Source organism: Fusarium solani, assembly GCF_023522795.1.
Source record: "Fusarium solani strain SB1 chromosome Unknown bctg00000000, whole genome shotgun sequence".
Taxonomy (NCBI): domain Eukaryota; kingdom Fungi; phylum Ascomycota; class Sordariomycetes; order Hypocreales; family Nectriaceae; genus Fusarium; species Fusarium solani.
The window spans coordinates 3,761,824-3,787,665 of NW_027072157.1; the positions used below are offsets into that span (position 1 = coordinate 3,761,824).

At 54.3% G+C, this 25,842-nt stretch overlaps 9 protein-coding genes across 9 annotated transcripts; 6 read left to right on the forward strand and 3 right to left on the reverse strand.

Moving 5' to 3' along the window:
- Positions 1-257: 257 nt before the first annotated feature.
- On the forward strand, positions 258-2,291 carry MRS44_001192 (uncharacterized protein; the record flags this gene model as incomplete). Its single annotated transcript, XM_046267671.2, has 5 exons — positions 258-426; positions 575-1,100; positions 1,151-1,481; positions 1,540-1,740; positions 1,791-2,291. 5 exons carry the CDS (start codon positions 258-260, stop codon positions 2,289-2,291), a joined length of 1,728 nt encoding a protein of 575 aa, XP_046139098.1.
- Positions 2,292-3,082: 791 nt separating this feature from the next.
- Positions 3,083-5,495, forward strand: MRS44_001193 (uncharacterized protein; the record flags this gene model as incomplete). The annotated part of the gene is made up of 7 exons (XM_046272019.2): positions 3,083-3,133; positions 3,192-3,404; positions 3,453-3,526; positions 3,579-3,813; positions 3,863-4,002; positions 4,051-4,324; positions 4,377-5,495. 7 exons carry the CDS (start codon positions 3,083-3,085, stop codon positions 5,493-5,495), a joined length of 2,106 nt encoding a protein of 701 aa, XP_046139099.1.
- Positions 5,496-5,942: 447 nt separating this feature from the next.
- Positions 5,943-7,109, forward strand: MRS44_001194 (uncharacterized protein; the record flags this gene model as incomplete). Its single annotated transcript, XM_065623593.1, has 2 exons — positions 5,943-6,099; positions 6,598-7,109. 2 exons carry the CDS (start codon positions 5,943-5,945, stop codon positions 7,107-7,109), a joined length of 669 nt encoding a protein of 222 aa, XP_065480033.1.
- A 489-nt stretch (positions 7,110-7,598) lies between these two features.
- Positions 7,599-8,394, reverse strand: MRS44_001195 (uncharacterized protein; the record flags this gene model as incomplete). Its single annotated transcript, XM_065623594.1, has 3 exons — positions 7,599-7,874; positions 7,929-8,225; positions 8,263-8,394. The coding sequence occupies 3 exons, from the start codon at positions 8,392-8,394 to the stop codon at positions 7,599-7,601; spliced, it is 705 nt and encodes a 234-aa protein (XP_065480034.1).
- Positions 8,395-9,096: 702 nt separating this feature from the next.
- MRS44_001196 (uncharacterized protein) lies at positions 9,097-11,188 on the forward strand (the record flags this gene model as incomplete). The annotated part of the gene is made up of 4 exons (XM_046267675.2): positions 9,097-9,180; positions 9,234-9,358; positions 9,413-10,853; positions 10,901-11,188. The coding sequence occupies 4 exons, from the start codon at positions 9,097-9,099 to the stop codon at positions 11,186-11,188; spliced, it is 1,938 nt and encodes a 645-aa protein (XP_046139103.1).
- Positions 11,189-12,509: 1,321 nt separating this feature from the next.
- Positions 12,510-16,173, reverse strand: MRS44_001197 (uncharacterized protein; the record flags this gene model as incomplete). The annotated part of the gene is made up of 3 exons (XM_046267676.2): positions 12,510-12,617; positions 12,675-15,733; positions 15,831-16,173. 3 exons carry the CDS (start codon positions 16,171-16,173, stop codon positions 12,510-12,512), a joined length of 3,510 nt encoding a protein of 1,169 aa, XP_046139104.1.
- Positions 16,174-19,042: 2,869 nt separating this feature from the next.
- MRS44_001198 (uncharacterized protein) lies at positions 19,043-21,031 on the forward strand (the record flags this gene model as incomplete). Its single annotated transcript, XM_046267677.2, has 1 exon — positions 19,043-21,031. The coding sequence occupies one exon, from the start codon at positions 19,043-19,045 to the stop codon at positions 21,029-21,031; it is 1,989 nt and encodes a 662-aa protein (XP_046139105.1).
- Positions 21,032-22,422: 1,391 nt separating this feature from the next.
- On the reverse strand, positions 22,423-23,166 carry MRS44_001199 (uncharacterized protein; the record flags this gene model as incomplete). Its single annotated transcript, XM_046273477.1, has 3 exons — positions 22,423-22,878; positions 22,954-23,037; positions 23,134-23,166. 3 exons carry the CDS (start codon positions 23,164-23,166, stop codon positions 22,423-22,425), a joined length of 573 nt encoding a protein of 190 aa, XP_046139106.1.
- Positions 23,167-25,171: 2,005 nt separating this feature from the next.
- On the forward strand, positions 25,172-25,842 carry MRS44_001200 (uncharacterized protein; the record flags this gene model as incomplete). The annotated part of the gene is made up of 4 exons (XM_046280717.1): positions 25,172-25,420; positions 25,473-25,553; positions 25,604-25,773; positions 25,827-25,842. The coding sequence occupies 4 exons, from the start codon at positions 25,172-25,174 to the stop codon at positions 25,840-25,842; spliced, it is 516 nt and encodes a 171-aa protein (XP_046139107.1).

Consider the following 25,842-nt stretch of genomic DNA (forward strand, 5'->3'; position numbering starts at 1 on the left):
GCCAGCCCATCAACTCGCACCAGTGTTTTTCTCTCGTCACCCCAACCTACATCCCGGCACAACTCGGCGAGGCGCTTCTCATCTTCAATTGCGCATCTCATCGTCACAACCCGATTCTCATCGCGCTACCAATCTTGCGCCCCATTGACGCGCGCCATACACGACCCGCTACGCGTTCAACCATCTTTTCCCCGGCTGGAACCCTGCTTCAGGCACCTGTGACTTCTGACCAGTGAAGCATCGTCACCTCCATCGCCATGGCCGACCAGCCCAACGAGAAGCCCGAGGTCGCCGCCGCTGCTGCTGACGCGCAGGAAGCTCCTGCCACCGAGAACAAGCCTGCCGAGGCCCCATCAGCTGAGGACAAGGCAGAGCCCGCGGGCGAGACAGCCAAGGGAGGCGACGAGAACGACAAGGCCGCCGAGGGTAAGTTTACATTTTTACGCACTTGACGTCTTTTGCGCATTTGATCGCATCGTTCCTGCTATCGCGCTTTAGTCCAAGGCAATGCTCTGTTGTCGCGGGCGCGTCCTTCCCATTTGCCAGACCTATGCTGACCACATGGCGCGTTCAGAATCCAAGGAAGCTGAGAGCTCAGAGAAGCCCGCCGAAGCTCAAGACGCGACCGAGAAGCCCAAGGAGGGCGAGAAACCTGCTGCTGAGGACGAAGACACGGAGATGAAGGACGCGACCGAGACACCAGCTGCCAAGGAGGCCACCGCTGATAGCGCGGCTCCCCCTGCTGATGGCGAGACCACAGCTGCAAACACCGCAGCCGAGACTCCCGCGGCCAAGGGGAGAAACAACCGACGCAAGTCGACGGGCGGGGCTGGAGGCAAGACCCTGAGCAAGAAGGCTTCCAAGGCGCGCCTCACACACCTGGACGCCAAGCCTGGCGACCACTTCCTGGTCAAGCTCAAGGGTTTCCCCGCGTGGCCAGCCATCATCTGCGACGAGTCAATGCTCCCCCAGGCCCTCGTCGTCAACCGCCCCGTAACCGCGGCACGACGCGATGGCACCTACAACGAGGCTTATGCCGACGGCGGCAAGCGCGTCAACGACCGAAGCTTTCCTGTCATGTATCTGTACACGAACGAATTGTATGTATCCCCTGAGACCATGCTCATGCTTTTTCTGACATTTTCCACAGTGGCTGGGTTCCCAACACATCCCTTACAGAGCTTACCCCCGAGAAGGCCTCCGACTCGATCACCGAGAAGATGCGCAAGGATTTGCGAGAAGCCTTTGAGCTCGCCTCCCAGAACAACCCCATCGATTACTACAAAGACGTCTTGAAGCAATTCCAAGAAGAGCTGATTGCACAGGAGGAGGCAAAGAAGGAGGCTGCTGCGACACCCAAGAAGTCCAAGAAGGGCAAGGCCAAGGCGGCACCAGCTGATGACCTGGAGATGGATGATGTGGACGACGACATTCCAGAGAAGCCCAAGTCTAAGAAGCGGAAGGCCGAAGACGACGCCAGCGTGAGTGCACCAATAACCCCTTTCCTGAGAATGATACATACTGACAAAGCTTATACAGACACCTCAACGGTCCGACTCGGTCAAGAAGCCCAAGATCAAGCTCAACACTTCTACCCCCAAGGCGGCCAATGGCACTCCCAAGGGCAAGGACGAATCAGCTACTAAGACAAAGCTCAAGGTCAAGAAGTCCTCTGAGAAGAAGGCCGAGGGACCCAAGGAGCCCAAGATGACGGCCGAGCAGCGTCGGCAGCGCAAGGAGGTAAGATCCCCAGCACTGCGTACTGCAGCCTATCACTAACGCCCTCATAGAAGGAAGTTCTCTACCTCCGACATAAGCTTCAACGTGGACTCCTCACAAGAGACCAGCAGCCTCAAGAATCTGAGATGAAGCAGATGTCCGAGTACGTGACAATGCTGGAGAACTTTAAGGATCTCGAGGTCTCCATCATCCGCTCGACCAAGATCAACAAGGTTCTCAAGGCCATCTTGAAGCTCCAGACCATTCCCCGTGAGGAAGAATTCCATTTCAAGGACCGCTCCCAAGCGCTTTTGGATCAGTGGAATCAGTTGATGGCCAACGAGCCTGCTGCTGCCGCCGCCAACGGAGTTAACGGAAAGTCCGAAGCCAAACACTCAGAGAAGAAGAGAGAATCGCATAGTGGCAAAGAGGACACTGAGGAACCCAAGGCGGAGGAGTCTGGAAAGCCCAAGGCTGAGCCTGAGGCAACACCAGAGGCGCCAGCGGCCGTGAAGAGCGAGAAGGATGAGGCAAGCTTTCTTGGCAATTCGTATGAGGAAGCGCGAAGCTAACTGTGAACTAGACCGTTGCCCCTCCTGAGCCTATGGAAACCGAGGCTTAGTTGATGAGGATGGTTTGTTACGGTCTGATCGGGCTCGTGGTGTTTTAGATCGACTTTCTTCACGGCGTCAGGGTTTAGGTCTGTCGAATTCCGGTCTTGTGTTTTCTCACTCTTTATTCTGGCAAAAGTGATTTCATCTGTTTTTCTTTTTCCGCTTCTGTACGAGTATCTGCCATGGACGGAAAGCTGGTGGCAGAAGCTCTCGACGGGTCGCCGGGGTTACGACGAGTTCTGCGGGATGTGAATAGGGTGGCGAGATGTTTCCGGTTGTACAATGATTATCTGCCATGTCAGAAGAGGGGTGACCGACTCGACACGGGACCTCAAGCATGGCAGGATGGACAGAGGAGAGCGAGGCAGAGGGTGACTGGCGGAGGAAGCATCTTGCGCTGATTTCATGGGTCGGAAGATGATGTTCAAGAATGCGACGGCTTTTGAGAGAGGCGTATGGGAATGAGAATTGGCGAAGTAGCATACAAATGATCAATGGGACAAAGAACTAGAGATTAATTATGATTGAGTGAATACTGTTAATTTGTTGATTTGCTGGTGTCTATCGAGTTCTTAGTGAATGTATGGATGTTGGTGATGGAGTTAATGGTCTCAAGGGGCTTTGTATACAGTGTGTGGTACAGTGTGTATAGACGCGTCCCCCAGCCGAAAACGCGTCAACTCCCTTACTCGATATCCAAGCTTCAGGAGCAACAGACACATTTTCCAACCATCTCAGGACCTGTTAAAATGACCCGAGAAGCTGGAAAGGAAGAAACCTATAGCCAGGAAGACCATCAGGTGAGTCACTCCATTGCATCTTTCTGGGGTCGGAAACGGACACTAACGTAATAGACAGGTCGCCTACATATTTGACCCCGAGGGAGATGGGACACGCCAGAAGCCAGCCAAGCGCAGAAGGGTATCCAAACAAGCTCAGGAGGATTCAGAGGCTGTTGAAAATGCATCACCTTTTGTGCCGCTTCTCAATGGAGCCGAGAAGCCTGAGCTCGTGCAGCTGAGGGAGACCCTTTTCCAGGAGAGCTGGGCCAAGATTGGTGACCGCATCGAGGTGAGTCGGTGAAGCTGCATCGAATGAATTTCTGCTCATTCAACTCAGGGGATCCTCAAAACTTCAAACTCGGAGACGCTTGACCAAGTAAAAGCTTTTGTGGAAGATGCAAAGACGGATTGGTAACAGACAGCCTCCCCTTTGGTCATCTCGGCCTTGACTGACCATGCACAGTGGGGACAGAATCCCTTCAGCGTTCATCATCACAGGCCCCAACATTGCGTCACAGGATCTTCTCTTTCAGCAGCTATCCGATGCCCTCCAGCAGGCAACCCCCAGCAAGTTTGTGAGGTTGCGGTCGTCAGAGGCATCTACGCTCAAGGCGACGCTGAAGAAGATTATCCGCGATGTCACAGCAAAGGTCTCTGACGAGGAAGATGACGATCTGCATGTTGGAGATGGCGGAAATGTGAGTTTTCAGAGCCGCAGTTGATAGTACAGGGCTCACTTCGTGACAGGGCCGACGATATCTCGACTATGACCTTGAGGCATTGCATGCATTTGTCAATCCTCAAGGCTGTGAGCATATCTTTGTGGCATTCCAGGACAGTGAAGGATTTGACAGCAGCCTTCTGTCTGATCTGATCATTCTCTTCAAGTATGTCAATTTCTGCCTAGCACGAAAACATCTGCTAACTCTCTCAAGTTCTTGGCGCCCGCGCATCCCGTTCACTCTGCTTTTCGGCATCGCCACATCTGTTGAGCTTCTCCAAGCCCGGCTGCTCAAGTCAGCATGTCAGCTGATATACGGAGCACAATTCGACGTCATCCAGACCTCGGCGATCCTCGAGACCGTCTTCAAAGCTGCTGTGGCTGCAGCTGATGCTCCAATCCTCCTTGGAACATCTCTTCTCCGCAGCATGCTGGACCGGCAGCATGACCAAGTCTCAGGTATCCAGACATTCACAATGTCGTTAAAGGTGAGTCCTGCACCAGTTAGAGTGTTATCATGCCGTTGCTGATGCAAAACAGTACGCTTATATGTGCCACTTCTACGCCAACCCTCTCAGTGTTCTCGGGCATACTTCATCGTTGCAAGCAGAGCATACAGAGGCCTCGCGGCATGTGAGCTCGTTCCGGGAACATGTTGAACAGGCTGTCGAATCTGGCAATCTTGAGCATATACAATACGCCAAGGACTTCCTTGAAAGTGACGATTTTCTTACAGCTCGGATGGAAGAGAGCCTGGCCAACAGGGAGGAATCGATCAAAGACTTTTTGCGGGCTCTGTTGATAATACAGGAGACTGATGCCCAAGACGGCGAGTTCTCCAGAGCCTACGTTGCGGCCATGGAGGACGGCATCTCAATCTCTGAAGAGTCACGAGCGATCGAATCTGTGCGACGGATGGAAATTAATGAGCTGATGGCCATGGTACGCAAGGTCATTGCTATTTTACGAGATGGAGAAAACGACCTGTTCCTCGTGCCGGCAACGAAACCAGCGCATATCGAACTACAAGATGCTTTGACTAGACATCTTGTGGAACTTGAAGAGCTACACTCGAGGGTAGAGGAGCAAGGCATCACGTTGCGAAGCAAGTACAGCGGCCAGAGCAAAGTGATGAGAACTACGGTTATCGCACAAAGAGTCCAACTGAGCCGCGACTCGGCCGCGCTGACAGAAGAGGGCAAGCAGCTCACTCGGATTGTGGACGACATAACGGCGCTTCTCGCGACGCATGTGCATGCACCCAAGCCCAGCTCTCTTCTGCTGTCTGAAAGCTGGTTATACGACTCTCGAGCTCCCTCGCGAGATGTCTTTGTGCCTCGGCCACGCGCCGTCTTGGAGCGCAGTCTCACAAGACCCCACGACTACCTCTCATGCTCGTGCTGTAAACCGGGTGAGCAAGACACAGCTGCAATGCTGCCTGCGACAGCGCTTCTTTACCGCCTATACCTCGAAACCGGCAGCCTCATCAACGTGGCAGATTTGTGGGCGGCGTTTGCGGCATTAGTCGGGGACGACGAGGCAGACGAGCGAAAGACACTGGTCAAGTTCTACCGCGGACTGGCCGAGCTGAGGGCTTTGGGATTCGTCAAAGCGAGCAAGAAGAAAGCGGACCACATTGCCAAGCTGAAGTGGCTCTAACAAGAGAAGGATGTTTCACCGTCAGCAGCAGAGACAAGGGAACTAGGTGAACAACCGGAAGCAACAAAAGTCGTCTTTATGCTTTGTGTTGAAAGGACCCGAGAGTGTTATTCCGAGAACAGGCAGAAAGAAGCTGGAACCGAGGTCGGACGCCCGGATCCGATGGGAGGTCTCAACGGGCAGACTAGAACAGCTACGTAATGTACAGACAGTATCGACCATGTGAGTGAAGGAGTGAGACACCAGGTGGCTGGGAGGCGAGGTTCGGCGTGGGATGAGGGCCAACGCATGGCCCAAGACGAGACACGCAGGAGTTGAAGCAGCGGAGGTTGCCACAAAGAGATCATGTGAAAGAACAACTTGATAATAACAGCAAATGGCGGTAGAGCAACCAACTAATTGAATGAATGAATGAAGCCATTGTCCTCGAGAGATTCGCTTTGAGTCATGACCACCAGTCACATTCCACGCCAACACCTTCATGTCTCTCATTTCAGCGCCTCCGCCCAGTCCAAGCCCGAGCCCAAGCCCAGTTCCGTCCAAGGCCAAAGGCAGCGTTGTCTCACTCACACACGGACACTACAGCAGCACTACACACTACGGAGTACACGCCCACACACCAAAATAAACCCTGGCCGGCTCCGTCCAAAGAGTTTTTTTCTTGGGAGGGGGTCCTCTTTTGACGAAAGCTTTCTCGGGAGGAGGGGGAGAGGAGGGGGAAAAGCGACTCAAAGCGTCGGTCCGTGACGACAAAGAGCCGCCTTGCCTAGAACAGCTCCGTGCGGCGATCCGGGCTTCAGCGGTCGTCTCATACAAGAGGACCCGGGTTCGCTGAATGAGAGTTCATGGTTAATTTGAGATATCACTCTCACTCTCTGTGTTCTCTCCTTTGCTGCTTCCAACCTCCCCCCGCTCCAAGAAAGACAAAGACAAGTCTAGTCACAGAATCGACTACAAAGTGTGTTGCCATTCATTCACAACCAGAGGAAGAGTCGTCAGTCGATAAGAAGAGACAATTCACCAACAACTTGGAGAACACACAATCAGCGACTTTACTACAAGAGCTAGTGACTATTGGGTTGGCATATAATACATACAAAAGACCACGGGCAACACTGCCATAACCGCTTCAACCGAAAGCACCACTCTTCACAACCCTCCAACTCCAGTCACCATGATGCGAGGCGAGATCCCCTCGAGGCACCGCCAGGCCCTGTGCCAACGACGGCTGGCCAAAAACCCGGGCCTCCAGCGCAAGCTGGCGCAGATGGAGCTCCCCTGGCACCCCTCGTCCAGCTCACCACGGGGGCCATACACCCGGCCTTCCCCACGACGGTCCTCAAGTTCTGGCTCCTCACCGACGACCAGCTCGAGTCCCTGGCGCACTTTTACCACCAGAGGACCCCCAACCCCTGGACGAACCAGTACCCGTGCCCCATCACCTGGAGCTCCGAGCTGCCCCTCGAGGAGAAGCGCCGCAAGATGGGCAAGTTTATCGGCCTCAGGGGATGCGACTCGCCTATCCTGCTCAAGTCGGAGGAGGAGATACTCGACGAGGCCAGGAGGGCGAGGTTGACTGAGGAGGAGATGTGGCGGCGGAAGCATTATCCTTGACCATCAACAACCTGGGGTTTTCTCAAGACACGAACAGGACAGGCGTCTGAACTGGAGGGAGGGGAATCGTCTTTGTTGCCTTGGGAGTTTTTGCGTGTCTGCCATTTTTACTTTGCCTTTATTCTGCATTTCATCAGAGGGTTGCATGGTTGGTTGCATTATTGCTGCGGACTGGTCCGCGCTGGTTTACGTTACTTGGTGTTGCATTTGCATTTTCAAAGGAGTATTAGAGCGGAAAGAAACGGTTAATAGGATTCGATAGAAAAGAAGCCCCATGCCATTATTTTCAAGAAATAACCTCAACGCCTATATATGGATGTTGGTTCCCTTCCCTACTTCTCCTTCTTACCTCTCTCCGTTCAGCCTGCCAGAGTGTTTATCTGACAAGTCAAGTGTGTTGTACAAACCAAGCAAGGTTCAACTGACGCTGGGTTGTATGGTCATAGTTGAAGCTCGGCCCGTCGTCTCCTCCCCCGTTCAATCTCTCACTCATTTCTTGCCCTTCTTCTTGCCGCTCTTGGTCGGGGTGTCGACTAGCACCGCGTCCTCCTCGCTGGCCGTCTTGGCCGAGGAGCTCTGCTCGGAACCGTCCAGCTCCTTCATGAAGTCGGACTGGATCTGGCTGCGGCGCTTCTCCCACCACTCCTTCTCCGAGTCGGCCTGGGAGAGGAGCTCGTCTAGTTGGGTGCGGATCGCGGCGTTGGCGGCCATTTCGTGGGCGGACTGGAAGATTGACTGACCCCAGTTGGGCGCAAGGGCATTGGCCTGGTAGTTGTTAGCAAGAATTGCTTAGTATGTGTAACGAGGGCCGCGCAGTACCTCTGTGACAACATCCCTCAGCTCCTCCTCCATCTCCTTCTCGGCGCGCTGGAAGCGCTGCCACAGGTCATCACCAACGCTGCCGCGCTGCAGCAGAGAGCTACAGGCCTGCTTGGCAGACTTGATCTGGATCAGGCGACGGATGTCCTCGACGGCGCGACGCAGCAGCGCAGCGCGGAGGACGCTATCGGGAATCTTGGGGCCCTTCTCGGAGCCGTCTTCGGGCGTGAGGTGCAGTAGGGACAGGTAGACGTTGCGCTGGAGGTGAGGGCCGAACCACGGGGCGAGGTTAGCGTTCTGGGCTGTGAGTAACAGTGTTAGCCAGGTTTCCAACTCGAAGTTGAAGCGGTATAGACTTGCCAGCCTTTCGTTTTCGGTAAATGGTCGAGAATGTCATGAGAGCGCTGCCGAGGACGAGGACGTAGGCAAAAGGGAGGGCAAGGCCCTTCCAGTCAATGTCAATCATGATGGGCGAAAAGGTAAATAATCAAGGACGAAAAAAAATAGCCGATTATAGTAGAAAAAGAGCGTAGAGAAGATCTGAGCCGACCGCGAGGGCACGCAAACAAGTCGAGTACTCGGACGTTGGGTGGATTAGTCCTTAAAGTTGCTGCTGCCACTGCATGGATGGATGTTAATCGACACGACACGACTACCACTACCACTTGGTGGTGTGGCGCATGTAAGATTTCCTTTAGGCCAGATGTCTCTTCCTTGGCTGTCTGTGGCTTGTAGAACCTCCGAGAACTTGTGGCGCAGTCACCTTTAATTGAGGTGCGACGTCACTGGCCGTTAGGTAAGCCAGGCACCGCAGGATGACGCTCCATTAACGCGGATGCCGTGGGTAGGCAGGTACGTACCTGCTGCCTTGTCGACGGGACGGGAGCTCCATCCATTCCTCTCTCCATTGATTGATTGATTCAATGAGCTTCAACTCCACGCCACGCCTTGAGCTCTTGTTCCTCTTCACTCTTGCACAAACCTTCTTTCCCTTGTCTCCCTCAACCTCGTTCAGATCCTACGCCGTCCACTGCGTCCCGTCTCCGAGATAACGACCATCGCAAGAGCCTGAATAAAGAGGCGGAGAAGAATAAGAGCACGCCAGGGAAACCCCACCAAACCAAACAGCCAGCGACACCAGGGCCGTGGCCTGTACAGATTGCCCGTCATGTTGCTGCGTCTCCGGGGCCCTGACGGCATGGCCCGTCTGACCGTTGAGCCGACCACCACCTTTGGAGATCTGGGGAAGCAGGTTCGTCGTTGTTGTCTTGTCATATCGTCTCCCGCTAACGCCGCCATCTCCAGCTTCTCGATCAGCTCCCCAAGACAGTCGACCCGACCACCATTTCTCTGTCAAACGCACCCAACGGAGGCGACTCGAAGCGACTGGCCGACATCATCAACTTCAAGGTTGGCCAGATCGGCCTCAAGTATGTCATGTTCCATGTGTGCGTCATGACCCTGGAGATCTAACACCTCCATAGGCACGGCGACCTCATCTTCCTCACCTACAAGCATGCCGACACCACCAACGGCGACGTCGCGGCTTCCAACACCTCAGCCAGGCTCAACGGAAAGCCCGTCCTGCCCACCGAAGACCTACCCATCAACCCGAAGCCCGAGAGAATCGCCAGGCCATGGGAGGTGGTCCGTCAGTCGGCCCTCGACGACCGGTTAGATCGATTAGATGGAAAGATTCCACGGGGTCGTGATCGCATGTGCCGCCATGGCCCCAAGGGCATGTGCGACTATTGTCAGCCTCTGGACCCCTTCGACCAGGGCTACCTAGCAGAGAAGAAGATCAAGTACCTGTCCTTCCACTCATACCTACGAAAGATCAACGCCGCCACGAACAAGCCCGAGCTGGGGGCCTCGTACATTCCTCCCCTCGTCGAGCCTTACTATCGAGTCAAGCACGAATGCCCATCCGGTCATCCCGCATGGCCTGAGGGTATCTGCACCAAGTGCCAGCCTAGCGCCATCACTCTACAGCCTCAGCAATTCCGCATGGTCGACCATGTGGAGTTTTCGTCACCTGCCATCATTGACAGCTTCATTGATACTTGGCGGAAAACGGGTTCACAGCGCTTGGGTTATCTCTATGGGAAGTACGCCGAATACACCGAGGTTCCGCTTGGCGTCAAGGCCGTTGTGGAGGCCATCTACGAGCCCCCTCAGATCGATGAGCTTGATGGCATAACTATGAACGCATGGGAGTCACAGAAGGAGATTGACGCCGTGGCCAAGCATTGCGGACTGGAACCCGTCGGCGTCATCTGGACCGACTTGCTAGATGCTGGCAACGGAGATGGCTCTGTCATCTGCAGACGTCATGCTGACTCGTACTTTCTCTCGTCCCTGGAGATTACCTTCTCGTCGAGGCTACAAGCACAGTATCCCAAGTCCTCCAAGTGGAGTGACACGGGCAGTTTTGGTTCCAACTTTGTGACATGCATCATCACAGGCAACGAGGACGGTGAGATTTCCATCTCGTCTTACCAGATGTCCAACGAGTCAGTCGAGATGGTACGCGCCGATATCGTCGAGCCATCCGCCGATCCTAACGTGATGCTCGTGCGAGACGAGGAGGAAGATGATGGTTCCGTCAGCCGCACTCGATACATCCCCGAGGTCTTTTACCGCAGAGTCAACGAATACGGCGCCAACGTTCAGGAGAACGCCAAACCGTCCTTCCCCGTCGAGTATCTCTTTGTCACACTAACCCACGGCTTCCCTGCCGAGCCCAAGCCCATGTTCACCCAGCAAGGATTCCCTATCGAGAACCGAGAGTACATTGGTGAAAGCCAAGAGCACTCGGCGCTATCCAAGTTCATCAAGTCATCGCCCGGAAAGCAGCCAACTGGACAGGAGGTGTCCAACTTTCATCTCCTGTGCTTCATTCACCAGATGAGCGTCCTCTCCAAGGTATGGTCTATGAATCGGGTTGTTAGGCACGACTAACGCAATCCCAGGACGAAGAAGCCCTGCTCTGCCGTGTGGCGAGTCAACACGACCTCGCCGACACTTTCCAGCTCCATTCCACCGAAGGATGGCAGACCCTCCAGGCCATCCTCCAATCGACTGGTGAGAGAATCCCTAAACGTCAGCGGGAGTGCGACGATGATCCCCAACCCTCCTCATCTTCCACGTCGCCCTTCCCACTCCCTGTTCGCGACTCGGGTGAGCCCCTTGCTAAGCGATTTGCTGCCTTCAGGCTGAACGAGCGCGGTGCCACGTCCGCCCATCCGTCGCCGCCCTAGTCATTAGTCAGGTACAGTGAAGGGGAGGAGGGGAGACGTTGAGGTTGAGCGAGGATCAGTGAGGGGAGGCTAAAAGGAAGGACTATGGGCCGGCAGGTGTTTCGTCAGGTTTTCTCTTGAACGATATGGATGGACATTATTATTGCCTCTATGGCTGAGGCGGCGTTTGGGATGGGAATCGGAGCATGTGGCATGCATTGGGAAGGCTTGCTTGACTTGATTTGTTCATGTGAGCGATCCTAACTCGACTCACGGAGGAGCAGCACGGTCTAATGGACATACTCATATCTGGGCCGGATACCAGGTCGCTCACATGGGTATTACGTAGGGCATATGACGAGCAAGTAATGGGCAATACCATAGAAAAGTACGGCTCTACAACCACGAGACCTGGTGAAATAGGAGTGCATAATCTACGGTAACAAGCGACTGCCGTAGTCGTATAGTGAAGATCAATGTTCTAAAGGTTTGGGCATGGTGAAGCGACCCCCTTTTAGTTTGTATCTGCTCTGGGTTGCATGAAGACTTGCTTAGGGGTGAAATGCCCCAAGGTTTATCTCTCAAGCTCTTCAAAAGAGGTGGTTCATGGTACATGGTCTTCCCTTTCAGCCTGAGCCCTTGAAGCGGTTCGTTGGTCTGACCTTGAACAGCCACATCAACGTCTCGAAACTCAAGGCAGTGCGTGCCAATATGCGCTTCGAGATTTTTGTATAGGTCGAAAGATGATCGTTGTGATATCTTTGGCCTCCTTGCCCTCTTGGATTCCTGTCTGGATGGCAAGGCCATTCACTGTTGTGACAGAACATAAAGGGGGCAATTCTAGTCCAGCACCCTCTCTCTGCCACTTGCCCGGCAGAATGCGCGTAGTCCATTGCTACAGGGATACGAGTCGCCGCTGCTAGTTCCTGGTACGCGGTTGACATGGACGGGTTCACATGGAGGATGTTCCGTTTATTCTTTTGCCAATTTAGTAGACAATCATCCTAAGAATCAGACAGCACGAGTGATATGCAAACTAAGTTTAGGAAAATGCTTCTACTAAAACATACGCAAGGTGTGAAGAGTCATTCATCATAATTTTAAACCATTTTTTTACTATCCTTAACTAATCCCTAATCTAGAGATTGTAAAGAGTGGGAGAAACCTCTAGCTACCTTTTTGCCATACCCCCAGATGCTTTTTTTATATTATCCTTGACTAATCCCTGAATCCAGAGAATGGTATCGATAATGAAACTTCCAGAAACAAAACGCCAGTCATCTTCCCTTACATCCAGGCGCTTCGCTGGGGGGTTGGGGGGTGTGTATCGTTGTTGATGTTTTTACAGAGGCTTGCCGTGGATGAAATCAGACCATCGGCGGACCTCGGCGGGGATGCCCTCGGGTCGGGGGAGCTTCTCGCTCATGCACTGAGCAAACAGGATGGCGGTCTAGTGACAAGGTTAGCTGGTTATTCACGCTTGGTTATCGGGTTGAGAAGCACGTACCTGGGGCTCCATGAACAGAGGAACGCCAAAGTCGACAGCGTTTCGGCGCATGACGTAGTCGACATCAAGAGTGGTCTTGCCACGGGCCTCGGCAAGGTTAAAGGCACCGCGGATGTCGTACTTCTTGAAGACCTCACGGAGGGCTCGCTTGTCCTCCTTGGGGAACTCGATGACCTCGACCTCGACCTTTTGCTTCGAGTTGGACTCGATGAACTCCTTGACCTCAGGTCGGGCGGCGTACAGCTTGTAGCCGAGGGGAGCGACATAGTCGATAACCTGAGTGAGCCAGGGCTTGGAGATGGTACCACCGAAGAGGAGACCCTCGCCAGGCTCGGGCATGCGGAAGTTCATGGTGGACTGGAGAGAGGTCCAGTAGGCCTCGACAAGGTCCTTGCCGAAGCAGGCAATCTCACCAGTGGAGGCCATCTCGACACCGAGGAAAGGATCAGCACCAGCAAGACGAGTCCAGGAGAACTGGGGAACCTTGGTGGCAAGGTAGTCACGCTTGACAGCCATGAGGTCAGTAGGCTCAGGAACATCCTTGCCAACAAGAGCCTTGGTGGCGACGTCGATGAAGTTGGTGCCAAGGACCTTGCTGACGAAGGGGAAAGATCGAGAGGCACGGAGGTTGCACTCAATGACCTTGAGCAGAGGCTCACCACCCTCAGGGTTGTCGGCCTTGATGATCTGCATGTTGAAGGGGCCGGTGATCTTCCAGGCCTCGGCAACCTTCTGGGCAATCTCCTTGACACGCTCCATGGTGGTGCTGTCGAGGGTGGCGGGGGGGAGAACAAGGGTAGCGTCACCAGAGTGAACACCAGCCTGCTCAACGTGCTCAGAAACGGCGTGGACGACAAGCTTGCCCTTGGAAGCAACACCGTCGACATCAATCTCCTGGGCACCCTCGATGAACTTGGTGATGACAACGGGGTGGTCAGGGGAAACGTTGCTGGCGGCCTCGAGCTTGTCCTTGAGGTCCTCCTGGCTTCGGATCACAGTCATGGCGGCACCAGACAGGACGTAGCTGGGACGGACCAGAACGGGGTAGCCAACCTCATCGGCAAACTCCTCAGCAGCCTTGACAGAGGTGAGCTCCTTCCAGGCAGGCTGGTCGACACCAATGCTGTCGAGGATCTCGGAGAACTTCTGACGGTCCTCAGCCTTATCAATGTCCTTAGGGTCGGTACCCAGAACCTTAGCCCCACCCGTCTCCTGCAGTCGGAGAGCGATGTTCTGGGGTAATTGGCCGCCCACCGAAACCACCACACCCGAAGCGTTCTCGAGCTCGTAGATGTCCATCACCCTCTCGTAACTCAACTCTTCGAAATAAAGCTTATCGGCAGTGTCGAAATCGGTGCTGTAAGTCTCGGGGTTGTAGTTGATCATTACGGTCTTTTCTCCCATCTGTCGGAGTGCCTGGGTCGCGCTGACAGCACACCAGTCGAACTCGACCGAGCTACCAATTCGGTAGACACCGCTTCCGAGAATGACGGTTCCGTTATCCTCGAAAGTGACATCGTGAGTAGAGCCGTTGTAAGTGGTGTACAGGTAGTTGGTGTCAGCAGGGAACTCGGCGGCGAGGGTGTCAATCTTCTTCACCCAGGGGCGGATGTTGAGCGACAATCGGTGGGCACGGACTTCATCCTCAGTGCTCTTGACGGCAGTAGCAATCTGTCGGTCGGAGAAACCCATCTTCTTGGCCTTGAGAACCTGATCCTTCTTCAGGTTCTGGAGGCCACCGGCAGCCTCGAGCTCTCGGGTGCAGTCGACAATGTTCTGCAGCTTGTACAGGAACCACTTGTCAATCTTGGTCAGCTCATGAACCTTCTCGACAGAGTAGTTCTCGTGGAGCATGGCCTGACCAACGGCGAGCCATCGGCGGTCGGTGGGGTTCTGAAGCTCAAAGTCGAGATCCTCAAACTTGTCACCCTGGAATCCGACAAATCGGGGGTCAACCTGGCGGATAGCCTTCTGGAAAGACTCCTCAAAGGTTCGGCCAATAGCCATAACCTCACCGACCGACTTCATGGCACTGCCAATGTCGCGCTTGACGTGCTGGAACTTGGAAAGATCCCATCGAGGAATCTTAGTAACAATGTAGTCCAAAGAAGGCTCGAAGTTGGCGGTAGTGGTCTTGGTGACCGCATTAGGCAGCTCGGGGAGGGTGTGTCCGAGACCAATCTTGGCGGCGGTGTAAGCCAAGGGGTATCCGGTAGCCTTGGAGGCCAGAGCGGAAGATCGCGAAAGACGGGCGTTGACCTCAATGACTCGGTAGTCAAGACCATCGGGCTGGAGAGCGTACTGAACGTTACACTCGCCAACGACACCAAGATGTCGGACAATCTTGATGGCAGCGCTTCGGAGCATGTGGTACTCCTCATCGCTCAGGGTCTGACTGGGGGCAACGACAATCGAGTCACCAGTGTGGATACCAAGAGGATCAAAGTTCTCCATGTTGCACACGGTGATACAGTTGTTGTTGGCATCGCGGACCACCTCGTATTCAACCTCCTTCCAGCCCTTGAGCGACTTCTCGACAAGGATCTGAGGGGAGAGGGTCAGGGATCGAGCGGCCATGTTTCGGAGCTCTTCCTCGTTGTTGGCGAAACCGGAGCCGAGACCACCCAGGGCATAGGCAGCTCGGACAATGATGGGGTATCCGACCTTTTCGGCAGCATCGAGAGCCTCCTCGACGGTACCAACGGCGATCGACTTGGCGATAGGAATTTCAATCTCCTCCAGAGCCTTGGCGAAGAGGTCACGATCCTCAGACAGCTCGAGGGTCCTGACGCTAGTGCCGAGGACCTTGACTCCGTACTTTTCAAAGAGACCGAGTCGCTGCATCTCGACACCCAGGTTGAGGGCGGTCTGTCCACCAAAGGACAGGAAGATGCCATCGGGCTTCTCCTTCTCGATGACATAGGTGACGTACTCGGGAGTGACGGGGAGGTAGTAGACCTCGTCAGCCAGACTGTGGTTGGTCTGGATGGTAGCGATGTTGGGGTTGATGAGAACAGAGGCGACGCCAGCCTCCTTCAGGGCCTTGAGGGCCTGGGATCCTGTAAAGTGGTTCGATGGTTAGCCAGGATACTCATTTGCGAGTGAGTCACGGGAATATCCAGGTCAATTGAGTGAGTCGCAATTGATAGCACGAACCTGAGTAGTCAAACTCGCCGGCCTGGCCAATGGCAAGACCACCACTGCCAATGACGAGGACCTTCTTGACATCAACAGCCTGGGTAGGCTTGATGACTCCGCTGTCAAGATAGGCCTTGGGGTTCGGGGCGGCCTGGGCGGCAGAGCTGTAGGCGCGCATCACCTTGACGGATCCCAGGCGCTTCGACTGAGCCGGCCTCACGGTGGCCATTGAGACACGGCATGATGCCGCGAGGGTGGCCGAGGAGAAGGAGCGGACGGGCAGAGCTCGCGGGACTCGGCGTCCATGTCGGAGCAGAGCCGGAGCTCGACCGGCGAGGGTGGTAACCAGGTTCGCAGGCATGGCGATGGCGATGGCGGCGGTGTTGCAGGCGGATCAATGCGTGTTTGGCACCGTCCCGCTGGCAAGCTTGCCCTTCTGAGTCCCGGATCCTAGGGTCGTCTGGGAATTTGCGACGTGAAGGAGGTGAGCGCCGGTGACTCTTTTGTGAAGGTTTCTGGCGGGGGGAATGAGAAAGCAGCTGTGGAGGGCGGCGTCGTGAAGAAAAAGGCGGTACTGATAAGATAAGGAGGGGGCCCCTGGGCTGAAAATTATTCTGGTGTGTGACTCCCAGTCTCGGTGACGCATCGCAGGCATCTCGACGCAGAGTCCTCAGTGGTCAGATATCTGTAGGCGCCCCAACATTTTGGCGTCGGATCGGTGGCCTTGGTCTTTGCTTGGTCTTGCTTCGGCCTCCTCGCTCGAGGGCGGGATGGATGGGGTTGAGAGAATTATCCAAAAGCGAAAGTGATCGGCCGTCACTAGTAGCGGCGGTAGGCCCTTGTTGGTGCACAGATAAGTTAGATACAGTAGCCGGTGCAGATTCTTCTCCCCTCAGACAGCTTCACAGTTTGTTTGTGTCCATTTCTTTCATGTCCATTTGACTGTTGTAACATCTCCCATGTTTGTTTGGTACTTGGTACCTGCAGCCAGATGCCGAATCAGGTATGAGGTGGGAGTTACATTTGCCCTGCAGCTCTCCATCGCTGAGCTCCCCAGATAAAGCTAGCAAGCAGATGGGGCCTGACGATGGCCGATGGTCGGACACAAGCCGGATCCCTGTCTAACACGGGTCAAATTTTGTTCGGAGCACAACGTCAATGGCACTGCAGAAGGTAGTATGTAATCTTGTCTGTTGTCTGCCGATTCAATGGGGTTTTCTCGACCATCACACTTGGTCCAAACTGATGTGGTAGCTCCAAGCTTGACTAGCTAGGGCCCGCTGCGAGATCGCAGCTTGCGCAAGCAACCTTGTGAGATCCAATGTCCGGCGAATTGGCAAGCCGTTGGGCAAAAAGAATAGCTCTCACGCGGAGCAAAAAGCCCACTGAAGGGGAAAGCAGACGCCCGAGGCGAGTCTCGATCTCGCAACCCTTCGATGGTACAGCAACTTCCAAATTAGGAAGGTTTGCTTACGTAAAAGTCGAAAGCTCTAACCAATTGAGCTACCCGGGCTTTTCTTGTTGCGGAAACCTCTCTAACTTAAGGCCATAGACCTTGAGATTTTTTCTCTGTCAAAGCTCGAAGAAGCACGGGGATGGCTTCCGAGCAAACCAACGAATTATGACCGCATCCCGCCCGAAGGCGTCTCCGAAACTGGAGGCAGCGGGGACAAAACGCCCAGCCCCGCCGCTCCTCGGACCTGTGACGACGTTGAAAACCCTGCAAGAAGGAATTGAGTCATGTCCAAATGTCCGATTCGGATTTGATGAGTTTTCTATTCACTCAACTAGGTGTGTCAATTTTCATTGGACACGATAACGGTATTGTATAAATCGTGCGCAATCCTTACGTGTCTTCATGCATGTGAAGCCCTGAGTCTCAAGTACAGTACTGTGTTACCGCGGCATAAGATTAGTAGCGTAGCATCAACGGCAACATGAATACCTGTGCGACTGGAAAACTAAATACCATGTGAAGTCATGGATGCCACCTTTTCACATCATGCTATCAGTTGGATGTATCAATATCCATACAATCACCCATCTCAAAACAAACTCCTGTACCAGGGGTTACCCTACATGATTTACTTATACGCCATTGGCCAATTGTCAAGCCCGGTCCATATTAGTGCGGGTAGCCGCCCAAGAGCCGAAGCCATCGGGAAGGGTTCCGGTCCCGGTGATTTCATCACGCAGGCAATCTCTCACACGAGCTCTCTCTACTGAGATTTTCGTCGTACCTGCCCATGTCGGACTGCATGTGATCTCAGCCTTGAAACAACCGTTCATGCGGTTGTAGGGGTTGGCCAGATGTCGGAAAATAGTTGATCCCACCCCCGACTACTCCCTCCTTCCCTCCCTACCTACTTAGGAAGGACTTGCTCGTTCAACTCCACCCGCATTCCTCGGCTAATACAGAGTCTCCCGCGTTCCAGCTACGAGCCGCCTCAAGGGCATCTCCCTCCTCCAGAAACCGTACCCACAAGGCAGCAGAACGACCGCAACATGGACATCATCATCGCCAAGAACAAAGCTGCTAGAAGGCCAGGCGCAAGCGCTGCTGGACCTAACGGTTCCGAAGCTATCGGCTCACGCGTGCTGGGTCACAGATGATCTCAATTCAATTCAAGTGAAGGATACCAAGCGGTGGCTAACAGTCGTCGTAGAAACCAGGCCGTTTCTGCTTGGCATTCAAAAGACAGGATTATCACCGAGAACTTCATCATGAATGACCGTAGTTGGCATTCCGTCCTTGATGTCCCTGCAAATCATACCCCCTCGAAACTCGCAGAATAGCCTCTCTCAGTACTAGTCATGATAGCACCGAGCAACGTCCATCACTTCAACCCTGCCGCCCTGGGAAATCCCCCTCCATACCCGCATGCAAAATGTCGCAGGCTTTACACCTTCGGTCAATATCGATAGAGCTCTCATTGCTCTTCGCCGCTACCCCGTGGATCATGGCACCGAGAACGCACCGAGACAACAGTCTATACTAATTGATTGATGGCCGGATATTTCGAAAGCTGTAGCTATAAGATGGCAGCATACTCGCCTCGAAAACTAAACTCATCATCACCATCACCATCACAACCACTTCAACCACCCTCATCACTACTTCACCCAAAGAGCTTTGGCATTTGCTCCCAAAGTTTCCAGTCTCTCCTTCAGTCAACTCATCAGCCTCTTGATCATATCACTCCCTTTTTACTTCGACAATTTTCAGCAAAATGAAGTCCATCTCGTTCGTCCTCACCCTGCTCCTCAGCAGCGCTCTGGCTGCTCCTTTCGAATCCACCTACTCTAGCCTATCCGCACGCGAGGAGGCCGGCCTGTTCGACGACTTGAAGGGCGGTAGCCTTGGCCCACGGGCTAGCGATGACACCCTCGTTGCACGAGCTACGGCTGACCTGGACAAGTTCCTTGCATCACTCGGCGGCCAAGAAAAGCGCGACGGCGAGGCGCCTTCCAAGCGTGAGGAAGCCCTCCTCGGTGGGCTCCTAGATGGTCTTCTCGGCGGCGTGACTGGCGGCTCCGGAGGCGTTGGAGGAGCTGCAAAGGGCGCCACTGACGCTGTGGGCGGCGTGACTGGTGGCCTTACTAAGGGCCTTACTGAGAAGCTGGGTGATGTTACTGGCAGCGCTGGAGGCCTTACCAAGGACCTTACCGACAAGTTGGGTGGTCTGACTGGTGGGCTTACGGGCGGCAAGTCTGGTGAAGACGGTGCCGACAAGAAGGGATCCGATAAGCAGAAGCGCGAGGAAGCCCTCCTCGGCGAGCTCCTAGGTTTGCTTGGCGGCCTGACTGGCGGCGCTGGCGGCTCCGGAGGCGTTGGAGGACTTACCAAGGGGCTCACTGATACTGTGGGCGGCGCGACTGGTGGCCTTACTAAGGAGCTTACTGAAAAGCTTGGTGATGTTACCGGCAGCGCCGGAGGTCTTACCAAAGAGCTCACCGGAAAGCTGGGTGCCCTGGCTGGCGGAAAGTCTGGTGAAGACGGAGACGACAAGAAGAAGGAATCCGACAAGCGGAAGCGCGAGGAGGCTATTGCTGGGCTGCCCATTTCCCTCAACGATCTCCTCGATCTCCTAGGACTTAGCAAGCGTGGCGAGGAGGGTCTCTCTAAGCGTGAGGATTCCATCGCTGGACTGCCGCTCCCCATTGATGATCTCCTCGCTCTGCTGGGGCTTGGCAAGCGAGACGAAGAACTCTCTAAGCGCGAGGAGGCTCTTGCTGGGCTACCAATTGAGAGCATTCTTGCTATTCTGAAGGGACTCGGAAAGCGTGAGGAGTCTCTCGCTGGGCTGCCCCTCCCCCTTGACGATCTCCTCGCTCTGCTCGGGCTTGGCAAGAGAGATAACCAGGAGCTTTCTAAGCGCGAGGAAGCCATTGCTGGGCTTCCTATCTCTCTCTCGGATCTCCTCGGTCTCCTAGGACTTGGCAAGCGTGGCGAAGACGGTCTCTCTAAGCGTGAGGAGGCTATCGCAGGGCTGCCTATCTCCCTTGAAGATCTTCTCGGTCTGCTGGGGCTCGGCAAGAGAGATAACCAGGAGCTTTCCAAGCGTGAGGAGGCTATTGCTGGATTGCCCATCTCTGTCAAGGATCTCCTTGGTCTTCTTGGCGGACTTAGCAACAGTGGTAAGAAGACCCTCCCTAAGCGCGAGGAGGCCATTGCCGGACTGCCTCTTGAGGAACTGCTCGCCGGTCTGCTGGGTGGTCTTGGCAAGCGAGATGGACAGGAGCTATCTGAGCGCGAGGTGGCTGGCATTGGCAGAATTCTTAGCCTCAACCTCCTGCCGCTCACCAAGGGGTCAGGAAAGCGAGAGGAGCCAAAGACTGAGGAGCTTGTGGACCCTATTGTCGCCGACGGAGCATCTGTTGAGCGGCGAGACCCCATCGTTCTCACTCCTGAGATCATCAAGGCCCTCATTCAGCAGAAGCTCGAGGGTGCCAAGAAGGGCAAGACCGACAACAAGGGCAAGGACAACAGCAAGGACAAGCGCGAGGTGGCAAACAACCACGAAGCCGCTGCCAATGTTCCTACCGATGGGCTCAAGGAAATTCTTAAGGCCGTCCTGAGCGGTGCTATCAAGCTCCCTGCCACTGACTCGATCAAGAAGGCTGTGGAAGACAAGGCCGGTGATGCGAAGGATGCGGCTCAGGATGCCTCGGGAAAGTCTAAGGAGGCTGTTGCTGCCGTTGACCCTGTCTCTGCTTAGGGACTCGGCCTGTGATGCTTGATGAGGCGGTTGGATGTTAGGGGAGGAGTTGGACAGAAAAAAAAGATGGACAGAAAGGGGAGAGAAGGATTCATTCACTATTCTTAGCAAACGTTATTTTCATTCTTAGCCAGCTTGGTAGTCAGTCAGGATTTATTTCATCAAAATGTCTTATCAGTTGCTTATTACACTCACGCCTCGCCTTGATTGCCCCATGAGTATTTGGGAATAGATAGTTGTGTCTTTACTCGTCATCCGCCATGGGCTTTGGTAGCTCTTGATAATGCCACCCTAAATAGAACAAGTTTGTTGTGCTTGCTTTACACATGATTCTTTGTTCTGGTGCCATTGGTGAAGAATAACCCAAAGCACACTTGGTGTTCCGTTCATTGCCATGGCTTTTTTGGGTGCTCGACGAACAAAGGCTTTGGTGTTCCATTAACCTCCATATATATGATGGTATGGTCGGCCTCCTGCCAGAGTAGAAACCCCTGCGACCTCTTACAGACCTTTTTCATCTTGCATTCAACTTTTAATATCCCGTAGATCTGTATCTTTACCACCATCCGCTTATCCTGCAATAACACAACAACAAGGCCGTGGACACTGCGGAACGCAGGAGCTCCAAAATGTGCTATCAGATGTCCTTATATCATTGTCGCCACATGGGTCGTGAGCGCATACCATGTCAGAGGGTACCGCCGCGGAGAAACTACTACTGTCTGAGTCCTTTGGTAGACTGCCTATGGCCACCTTGCTATTGCGACGACTTGCCCAACCCTCTGCAGCGGGTGAATAGGGCCTGCGAGAGCTGCAGGACCAAGCCCATCGAGGACTGGCCGCTGCGGAACAAGTCCAGCTGTAATAGGGGGCGTGGGAAGTAGATGATGGTATAAATAGATAGATAGATGGTGCTTTCTTAAATGCTAACTCGATTATCAAGCATAACTCCGTACACTCCAGGCGGCATTCAAGACGCCAGCCAACATGGCCCCGTTCATCGTACAGATGGATAGATTCCTTCCCTAAACTGTGCATGCTGAATTTGATTGATAATGTGTGGCTCTCAAAGCAACCTAACAGCCGTGTAAGCAAATGAAAACTGCTATAGTAAACATGAAGCGTGTGAGAAGATGATACGGGTGAGATCACCAAAACCACCTTGCACTCCAATAGTGGCCCAAAGACCGTCGCGGACTTTTCCATCCGTAAAATGCGACACAAAAGTCGGCACTTTCATATGTTGATGGCGGTTCGGCCAGGCTCGTGGGCTCGAATCGCGGTTTGTCTTGGCACTCGAACTGACATGCATCGCATTCTTGGGTAATTGACCACCTGCCAAGACATGGGGTTCAAGGATGACGCTACAAGTCAGATCCAGGCATCGCCCTTTATTGGGCCTTGCCGTTCTTGGACTTGGCCTTGAACTTCTCAATCTCGACCTGAACCTTCTTGTTCACACGAGCCTGCAGTTCGGGCCTGTAACCGAGCATGAAGAGCATCTCGAGCCACACAAACATGGGGGCAAGGAAGATGGCCTGGATGAGGTTATCGAGCAGGGCAGGGGCCCGGCCCTCAAAGGTGCCGTGGCCGATAAACTGAAAGATCCAGCAGACGATGTGGAGGGCCAAGGCGCCCTGGAAGGTCGTCTCGGGACTCTGCTGGCGCAGGTAGTTGCCAAAAGCGGCACCACCCATGCAGAAAGCGGCCAGAAGGAATCCGGCAAAGGGCTCGAGGAGCAAATACAGCAGGGAGTAGAGGCTGGCGGCGATGGTACCAAGGTTGAGTTCCAGATAGGGGATGGTGAGCCAGGATGGTGTGGGGATGAGAGTGCCAGTATATGTGGCCTGCAAGTACCGGTGAGCAGATATTCGCGGTAAATGAGTGATCAGCAATGAGAGAGATCAAGGAATAAGACGAACCATGCAAAAGGCCGAGGTGAGGATGAGAGGAACGCAGACCATGTGAATGGCGATGTTGATCGAGTTATGGTGGTAAGCACCATACTGGACAGAGCATGGTTAGCGGACTCAAGATATGACATCGATGTGGACTCAAGCGCAATAGAGCTTGAGCAGTAAAAGACCGTGTGAGGGACTTACAAAGGTCAAGTGCTGCTCCAGGTCTAGAGACATGATGGGCGACGGCTGGCTTGGCAGAGAAGAAGGCGGCAGTTGAGATAAACCGAAACGACAGACGCAAGCAGAAAAGGACAAGATCCAACAACTGAGCAATAGAATAGGGATACAGTCAGTTGAGTCGAGTTGAGTCGAGACCTTGGCTGGAACCTAAGCTGGCTGCGGTTGTGGATCTGGCGGTATTAGGAAATTCCGGGGCGGGATAAGGCGGAGAGGAGACGAAGGCCTGGTCGATGATGCGATGTTGATATCGTCACAGACCAGGTTATTAGGAGAAGGTACGGATACGTAAATAAAGACAGCGCAGCGCAGTGCAGCCAGGTGACCGACTCTCTTTGGGAATGAGCCGAGGCCTATTGGACGGTACGGTACGGTGGCGCGTTACGGACAGGAGCAGTAGAAAAGGAGAGAGCAGAAGCGAACAAGCCAAAGATGCAGACAGACGAAAGCCAAAAAGAGGAGGGGGAGGAGGAAGATGGAAGGGAAAGAGGTGAAGGAGGTGGAAGAGGCCGAGGTGGACGGAGGTTGGAAGTGAATGGAGTGAGAGCGCCTGTCGCAGGCCGGCAATGAGTGAGTGAATGAATGAATGAATTACTTGCTGTGTTGTCCTGGCGGGCATGTGCTAGGTTTTTTCCCTCTCACTCTGTGTCCACTAGCAATGAGACACTCCCAGGTTTGGGGGCACCTGCACCTGCCCTGCCTGCACCTTCCACAGCGCACCTCACCTCACACCTGCACCTTCCCATGTGGGGCAGGGTCCGTGTCCGTGCCTCGGATCAACTGGAGCTTCTTTCCTTCCATCCCATGTCTGTCTGTCTGGTATCCATGCCCATGCCCTTGTTAGAGAACGGCCGTCATGGTCGTGTGCCCATTCTCCAAACTCATCAGACCCTTCATTTGACTAGAGCAAACTCGCCAAGGACACCTGGAATCATGCCTACTGGTTGCGCACTGCCATTGCCCCTTGTTTCTTCCCCGGGTTTTTTGGTTTTTTCTTTGCAAGGGGACAAGGTTTTGGGGAGCGTCGCTTAAAGGCCATCGTACCACTACCGGTATCCATGGCACCGGGGACTGGATGGGAGCGAGCACTTCGGGGCCTCCACTGACAGCTCCCTCGTATTATCCATCCCTCCAAAATGATGACACGGAGACAGTACCGCCGAACCTCAGATCCCTTCCATTCAGTACTGTTGGTTCTCCGCTCTTGCCGTCCACTTCAACCCGCCAATTGATTGATACCCACGTTGGAGGCCACCATACCTCCCGGTTGTTGATGTCGTCCGCCACTCACTGCCGGCTTACATTCTGCAGCAACTGAATGGTCAGTTTGGGGGGCCTTTCCCGACTTGCATTGCCTGATTCCGGGCCGTCACTATCAAGGCCCGGCCGTGGTGGAGCTGGGAATTGCCGCACCTGCAGTCCTTCCCGCTCGCTGTGCGCCATGCCAGAGCCAAAAGAAGACATGCGCCACACTTCTTTGTCTGCCACTCCTGTGGCTGATGAATAGTCTCCACCAAGATGAGGCGCGACAAGCTCGGCCTCTGACTGGGCAAATATTTCTGCTGCGCCAGCAACACCTCTCAGCCTCGCCGCTGAATGTCTCCAAACCTTTGCATCTCACCAGGCATCCTTTATCACCTGGCCACTCTTTGCGCCCGTGTCGTTTAGGCTTGCGGCCCTAGTTTGACGCGACGACGTGAAGTCTATCTCTGTATTCGTTCCGCTTTCTCCTCCTCCCTCTCCATCTCCCGAAACCCGCAAACCGTCGTCGCGCGTTGTCCGGTTTCCGTTGCTGTTCCTCTACGCCTTTCAACGACGCGCGCGCGCACCTGTCGCTGCCTCTCGAACGATCGTATAACCGCTTCCAACGATAAATTTCGGCTAGATCTTGTGCTTCCTCCATCATCACATCTTTGTTGCTTCCATCTCGACTCTCGACTGAACGCCCTTTGTCGCAAAACTCGCCCCCGATACGATACGATACGACTCTATACCCTTCATCATGTTCTTTCTCTACAATCTGGAACGTAGGGTCACCCTGCACCCATCGTTCTTCGGTCGCAATATGCACGATCTCGTGACACACAAGCTCCTGACCGACGTCGAGGGCACATGCGCCGGCAGCTACTTCATCATTTCCATCATGGACACCTTTGACATCTCCGAGGGCCGCATCCTCCCTGGAAACGGCCTGGCAGAGTTCACAGTTGGCTATCGCGCCGTCGTATGGCGGCCCTTCAAGGGCGAGACGGTAAGGCTGCAGTTGCCGGCTCTTGACGATACCGGAGTCTGACACGACCCAGGTCGATGCAGTCGTGTACTCGATCAACCCTCAGGGTTTCTTTGCTCGAGCAGGACCACTGCAACTGTTTGTATCAGCGCATGTATGTTGAGCCTCGCGCCGAGGTGGAGCTCCTTCTAACCATCAGCACAGTTGATTCCCAGCGACATCAAGTGGGATCCCAACGCGACACCACCCCAATTCACCAACAATGAGGACACAGTCATTGAGCCCGATACCCACGTTCGCGTAAAAATCATTGGTACCAGAACCGAGGTCGGAGAGATGTGGGCTATTGGCAGCATCAAGGAGGACTACTTGGGGTACGCAGATGACATGGTCTCGGCTCTCCTCTCAATGCTAACGCTGCTCGCAGGTGCCTCCAGGATTAA